Source organism: Gossypium hirsutum, chromosome A07 (genome assembly GCF_007990345.1).
Source record: "Gossypium hirsutum isolate 1008001.06 chromosome A07, Gossypium_hirsutum_v2.1, whole genome shotgun sequence".
NCBI classification, from domain to species: domain Eukaryota; kingdom Viridiplantae; phylum Streptophyta; class Magnoliopsida; order Malvales; family Malvaceae; genus Gossypium; species Gossypium hirsutum.
This window is the reverse complement of record NC_053430.1, coordinates 90,869,168-90,875,529: the sequence shown is the minus strand read 5'-3', so window position 1 is coordinate 90,875,529 and position 6,362 is coordinate 90,869,168. Positions and strand designations below refer to the sequence as shown.

Sequence of the window (6,362 nt, the reverse complement as noted above, 5' to 3'; positions counted from 1 at the left end):
TGTTAGATGTTGTCTCATTATGAAGTTAAGCTTAGGTTAAACGGCCGTCTCTTTTGACTAATTAAGAAAGTAAGTGGTTGGAAATTGATTGTTTGTCACACACTTGGCAAATTGCCAATTCACCTACGCAACATTTATTTTAATTAATGTTCCAATTAGAAGGGGTCATACTTCAACTTATGTGCTGCCCAACATGTATATCTACTATAGTAGAATTAAAAGAACGCTAGTATATATAAAAAAATGGAGTCAATACAGAAAAGATAAGAGATCAATCACCTATACATACCAAAGCAAACAGTGTATAACTCAAGAGAACCCAATCACTAGGACAACAAAAAAAGCAAAGCTGTAATAAATAACAAATGAGGGTCACATCTAAAACATCCTAAGCACACATGGTGCAATAGACTAAGACTGACCAAAATTGAATTTTGCTACACGCCCTGTCCATGTCCATTGGCTCCATTCATGGCGAGAGGGTGCTTGTTAGTCCTTTTCCTCCTGATAACAACGTACCAAGTGAAAGCTTCCAACAATGTGGCCATAGCTCCCAGAAATATGAGGATTCCAATGTAAATTCTCTCCCATTTGTCTTCAGGGTTAAGGATGTCGAAACCCTCGAAAATGTTGACGATGCTGAGGATGATCACGCTGTAACCAATGGAATGATGGTAGATGTTCCAATACAATCTGTATTTGTGATTCTTGTTTGGCCTCAGAAGCAAAGCAAAGACCTGTCATTAATATAACAATCTAAAGTAATTAATAGCTTGAAATTGGAGTAGTCTTTAAGCCAACTATTTAGAAACGCCATCCCCATGACGGCAAGATGAAGAAAAAGACTAAAAGCACACTTTAACAAGTCTCCCTGTCATTAGGATGGCACTAGAGGGGCCAAAGTAGGGCCCTGCCATAAAAATTTTTAATTTAATTTCGGCCTCCAAAAATTGTTAAGGTTCATTAAGGTATGCATAATCCTGATACTAGCGTCGCATATGAATATGTTTTCGAGAAGAAATTACTTGAAGAGTTCCGAAGCAGAAGAGGATAATGCCAATGGTCCTATGAGGATTGTGCGTGATTCCAGGAGAGTCACTGCCGAGCTTAATACCCGTCGCCCACCCTGCCACACCAACAACATAGGCCGATGATTGGCAAGCAACGTGGAGATAAAACCATGCCGGGTCTGCAGATTTGAACACCTTCATGTACCTAGCTGTTATGGCTCCCAGCGGCATCAATATTCCCCAGCTCACAGTGTTCAATACTCCATGAACCTGGATAATTCAAACAATCCAACTTTAAAAATCTGGAAAGGAATCCCTTTTTTTTTATGGCAATTCTAGCTCTAGGGAAGATTCGAACCGCTTACATTTCTTCTTCTTGTCCTTGAATCAGATGAAGCCCCTGCAGATTGTCCTGTAAGGAAATTGATACTTCCCCTGGATTGAAGGTTGGCTCCATCAGTAGTATGAGGCTGTAATTGGTCGTTACTCACAGGACCTTCCTGCCAAACCTGACTGGTTGACAACATGTTTTCGGGGATTCTCAAAACACCAAATATCGTCATCTCGTCATTCTCGAACGTTGCTGACAGACTTGGAACCTGGAAGCTCAAATCTGTGGGTTGCAGGGTAGGGAATAGGCTATCAATCGACGTTGTGAACGCCTGAGTCACGCCACTAGAGTTGACAAAGGCAACCAAAGCCTGGGTACCCACCATACTCGGTCCACTAGGATTGATACCCCACGCCGACCACCGTGACGAGGTGGTGCCGGTGTGTCGAAAAGCCAGCTCAACAGTTCCATTTGATTGATGATATGTCCAATGGAGATAACTGCTCAAGGCTCTAAGATCGGTGCAGTTGGCATATTGCTTGTTGTTGGGAAATGTTTGGCTAACACAGGTCTGGGCAGATGAGGGTGAAGCCAATAAAGAAAGCAGCAGGCACGAGAACAGGACAAGGTTCCAGGCTTTGATCTCCATGTCGAAACTGTGTGAAACGAAATCCAGAAAATTTGTTTTTCAAGGCAGATTGTTGTCTTAAGTCCTTGGGGAACTCAACAACATACATATATATAGAGAGAGAGAACTCAATTTCGTAATAAAGTAGAGAGCATTAAGCATAGAAGGGGAAAAAGTCGTACTTTAAAAGACTGTAAAAAGAGCTTGTATTTTTTTGACTTATTCTACATTCAGCTCTTGATTTACTTTAATGTATACTTATACTTGGTCTTGATTTTGGTTTATAAAATGTGTTTTATTTGGGTAATGGAGATGACTTTTAGAATTAAGGAGGAAGCATGGAAGAAAATGTACCTATATTGGGACTTGTTTTTTTTGTTCTCTCTCTTCAACCACCTGTTTTTTTAACCTTTGTTTGGTAAGAGATGACAACGTAATATCGAAATGGTAAAAGGAATTTTTTTTTAAAAGTACAATAAGATAAAAAATATATAAAAATATAATTATTTTAAAGTTTATATAATATTTTTTGTTATAAATTATAGATTTTTGATATATTTTCATAAAATAATATAGTATAAAATATTAACATATTATATAAATATAAAATATTTAAATACGATTGTAACGAAATAAAACAATAATTTTTTTACAAACGAAATAAAACACATTAACAAGCTTAGAAATGCACATTAAAAAAAACCTATTATTAATGACGGCAAAAGAGCCTGTTGGCCGCCAAAAGCTGCATTTGGCAACCAAACTCAATAATAATAAAGGCCTGCAAGTCTATGTTCACATTTGATTAAAGGCTTCAAAGAGTATAAATTTATTTAATAAATAAATAAGCCCTCTTTAGCAATTGGCTGATAATTTATAGTTTATTGATAATTATAATTGTTAGTTTAATTAATTGATTTTGTTAATTGATTTGACTAATTAATTTTATTGACTGTTTATTCAAAAGTATTTGGTAAAATTTAATTAATAGTTAAAAGTTGATATGTGTAAAATAATAAATAAGGACACGATACATTTTATTGTTAAGTATTTATTTGTTTATAATACTTTAGTCTTTATTGAGTAAAATTATTAAGATAAAATACTATTACTAAGGAATTAAAATATCCATTATGAAAATTAATTAGTGAATATTTTTGAAATTTTAAATAAACAAATTTCTTAAGTTATTTGCAAATATTAACCTTGTGAAAATTGATAAACATTAATAGTGTATGAATATAATTTGTAAACTATATTCTTAGTGATAATTATGTCATGTTCCTAGTATATAAATTAGTGATAAATATGTCACACTCTGAATAAATTTGTCAAGTAGCATATTTCAATTAATATAAAGTTGTATAAGAAATCATTTTCCACAAGTAAAATGAAAATAAATTAAGAGTGCATAAATATTCAAGGATGAATGGGCTCGATAAAAAATTTCTCGCGACAATGTTGATTTTTATAGATTCACAGTGGAGTTTTTTTTTTTTAGATTTATTTTGGACTTTGGAGGTGGAAGTGAAAATGAGAGAATAGACGCTATTGATATCTTGGCATCCTTATTAGATTTGAGAGCATGTGACAAAGAGAGTAATTTTTTAGCAAGTATGGTTAGATATGTCATTCTACATATCTCATTCCCAATCAACTACTAAAAAAAGTTACTCATCCCTGCATTTTTTGTTTTGGAGGTTTTAGTTCAACAAGCTTTTGCAAACCTCCATTCACCAAACACTACAATTAGAGGGTTTGACTACCCAATCATCCATTTGTACCCAAATCAGCTAAAAAATCCAAAATTTTCTTTACCAAACATTCTCATAATTTTTTATTCTAATAATTCAAGAAAACACAATTGTAAATAATTAAGTTTTTAGATTCTTTTAGTCATATTACCCTAGTGAGATTAAAAATAATAATATTGATAAGATTAAATTGTTGTAGTGGTGAGATTGTATATTGTAGAAATGAAATTAAAATAAACTGTTTTATGTGTGTTGGAATTCAAATGCAATTGTAATGGTAAAGTAAAAATAGAAAATAACTATTAAAAACACTGCATAAGTTTTTATATACATAAAATAAATAATAAATAATATACTTTATATTAAATAATAAAATATATGTTAAATTTGCATTATGTTAAATAATAATTGTAGTAATAAATAATTAAAATTCTATAAATATATTAATTATATTTGTATCATTTTACTAGTCATAAAATTACTTATTTATGATTAACTAGGCTAAATAAGGTGAATAGGCCAACTTTTTTTAATTAGGCTTTTAGGTCATTTTAAAATTTAATTAGGGAAATAGGTCGCTTTCAGGAGAGAGAAAGTAAAAACGCATCTAGTTGGGTGCGTTTTCTGCACAGATGGCAGGAAAGTGCGCCTAGCTGGACGCGTTTTCACTTTCTCTCTCCAGGGTTAGGTTTTTTATTTTTTAAGGTTAGGGATTTTAGTGTTTTAGGGTTAGGGTTTAAGGTTTTTTAGGTTTAAGGTATTTTAAAAGTGTTCAGCGTTTTCGACTAAAATGGAAGAAGTTCTTAGATAGTTTGAGAGTTTGAGGATGTGATAATGCGCATCAGCACACATACATTTCATATGTCATGGTGGGATAGTCCATCACCTTAGAAACCCATCGTTGGGAAATTCGATTTTGGGGTAATAATGCTTGATATGATCAGGGCTCAAAGTCTAGGTGGAGATCCCAGTCAGTGGTTGTGATGCGATCACAGGTTCAAGTATAACCGGGGGCTAGGTGAGAATCATTATGCGGACAGGAGTTCAAGCTTTTTGGATATCTGCAGACAATGCCCTATATATACCATACATAATATTGATGTCATAATTATGCGGAAAAACTCTAGGAACTTCTAGTGTAATCAACGTAATTTTTTCTCTATTTCCAAGTAGTTAGTATCTTTAATCTTTCATTCTTGTCTGAGTGCTGATACCGATGTGGACACAAGAGGGCTCTCAGGTGGAGAGCGAATGTTCCGGCACAGTAGAGGTCAAACTCGAGTCGGCGCGATAGCTATTATAGTTATTAATGGATTGTGTAATAATGGCAACCATTGTCACCCCGAAAGGAGCATCACCTTTACTGCATCGCAATAGCTACTCCCCGCCTGAGAATTCTTTTGCGTCTACGATGATGTTGACCTTCAAATAAGAAGGAAGGTTAAAGGTATCGATTGCCTGAAAATGGAGAAAAAAATTACATCGATTCTAGCGGGAAGCCTCAGAGTTTTTCCGTATAAATATGCCATCAAAATTCTGTATGGTATTTATAGGGCATCATTTTCGAGTGTTCAAAAAAATTAAACTCGTGGTCACGCAACGACTATAAACTGGCTCTTCTGTTATACCTCGATCCATTACCGCATAATGGTCGTCAATTGAGACCTCCACGTTGACTTCAACCATTGACCGTAGAAAGCAAAATCACCCCATAATCGACTTCCCTAGGATAGGCTTCAGAGGCAATGATCCAATTTCTGCATGATATGTGGAATACGTAAAAATCAGAGCGATATTACATCACCGACGAATCAAGAATACCTCAAACGTAAACCAAATATTTTTAGTGACCGAAATTTTTAAGACCGGGAAATAGTTTATAGTGGAGAATGGAGAGGATTGGGGAGAAATTATATGACTAAGGGATGATAAAGATTGGTGTGTAAGAGCCTTTTTATAGCCGCGGAGAAGGGTCTGTTTACAAAGAAAAACCTTGAAAGCACGCTGCAGGAGTGATGAACATATTCTAAATGTGTTTAAAGCATCTAAATTATTCAAAGTGTCAAGCTTTTCACGTCGGGGAATAGGCTTTTCCTCTAACAAATTCCCTTTCTTTAGATAGTGAAAGCACATTTTCAGATGCCTATAGAGTACGTTATGCAACGCAGAATCTCTGAGGAGCACAGGCATGATGAAATTATATGAGTTCTGAATGTATTCTGAAAATTATTTGCTCCATATAATATGCAACAAATGTGTGCATTTGTAAACGAAATTCAAAGCATTTATTCTCTTTCTCTGTACAAAATTCTCTTATACAATAGGCATAATTTTCATAACATAAACACGTATCAAGTTAATATCAAATAGAATAACATTGTGTTGTGAGACTTGAGTGTACTCCTTTGGACAACTCTTTACTTTCTTTTTTTTTTGCATTTGTTCATCCAATTCGAGACTAATATTGAAATGAGTCGACAAGATAAATCCGTTATATACTATGACGGTCAAATCTGTAATACAGAGGTTGGGGTAGTGTTTGTAGGAGCGAAGCCCGTAGAATTTGTGTTCAATAATATCATTCTAATAAGTAAACTATAGACCAGAATTAGGAGAAAAGTTGGCAGATTGACCTGGGG

The 6,362-nt window shown here is 34.3% G+C and overlaps 1 protein-coding gene across 1 annotated transcript; it reads right to left on the bottom strand.

Moving 5' to 3' along the window:
* Positions 1-234: 234 nt before the first annotated feature.
* Positions 235-2,180, bottom strand: LOC107954952 (cytochrome b561 and DOMON domain-containing protein At5g35735). The gene is made up of 3 exons (XM_016890647.2): positions 1,376-2,180; positions 1,026-1,280; positions 235-737 (listed from the first exon to the last, which is right to left on the bottom strand). Exons 1-3 carry the CDS (start codon positions 1,988-1,990, stop codon positions 438-440), a joined length of 1,170 nt encoding a protein of 389 aa, XP_016746136.1. The 5' UTR covers positions 1,991-2,180; the 3' UTR covers positions 235-437.
* Positions 2,181-6,362: the final 4,182 nt, after the last annotated feature.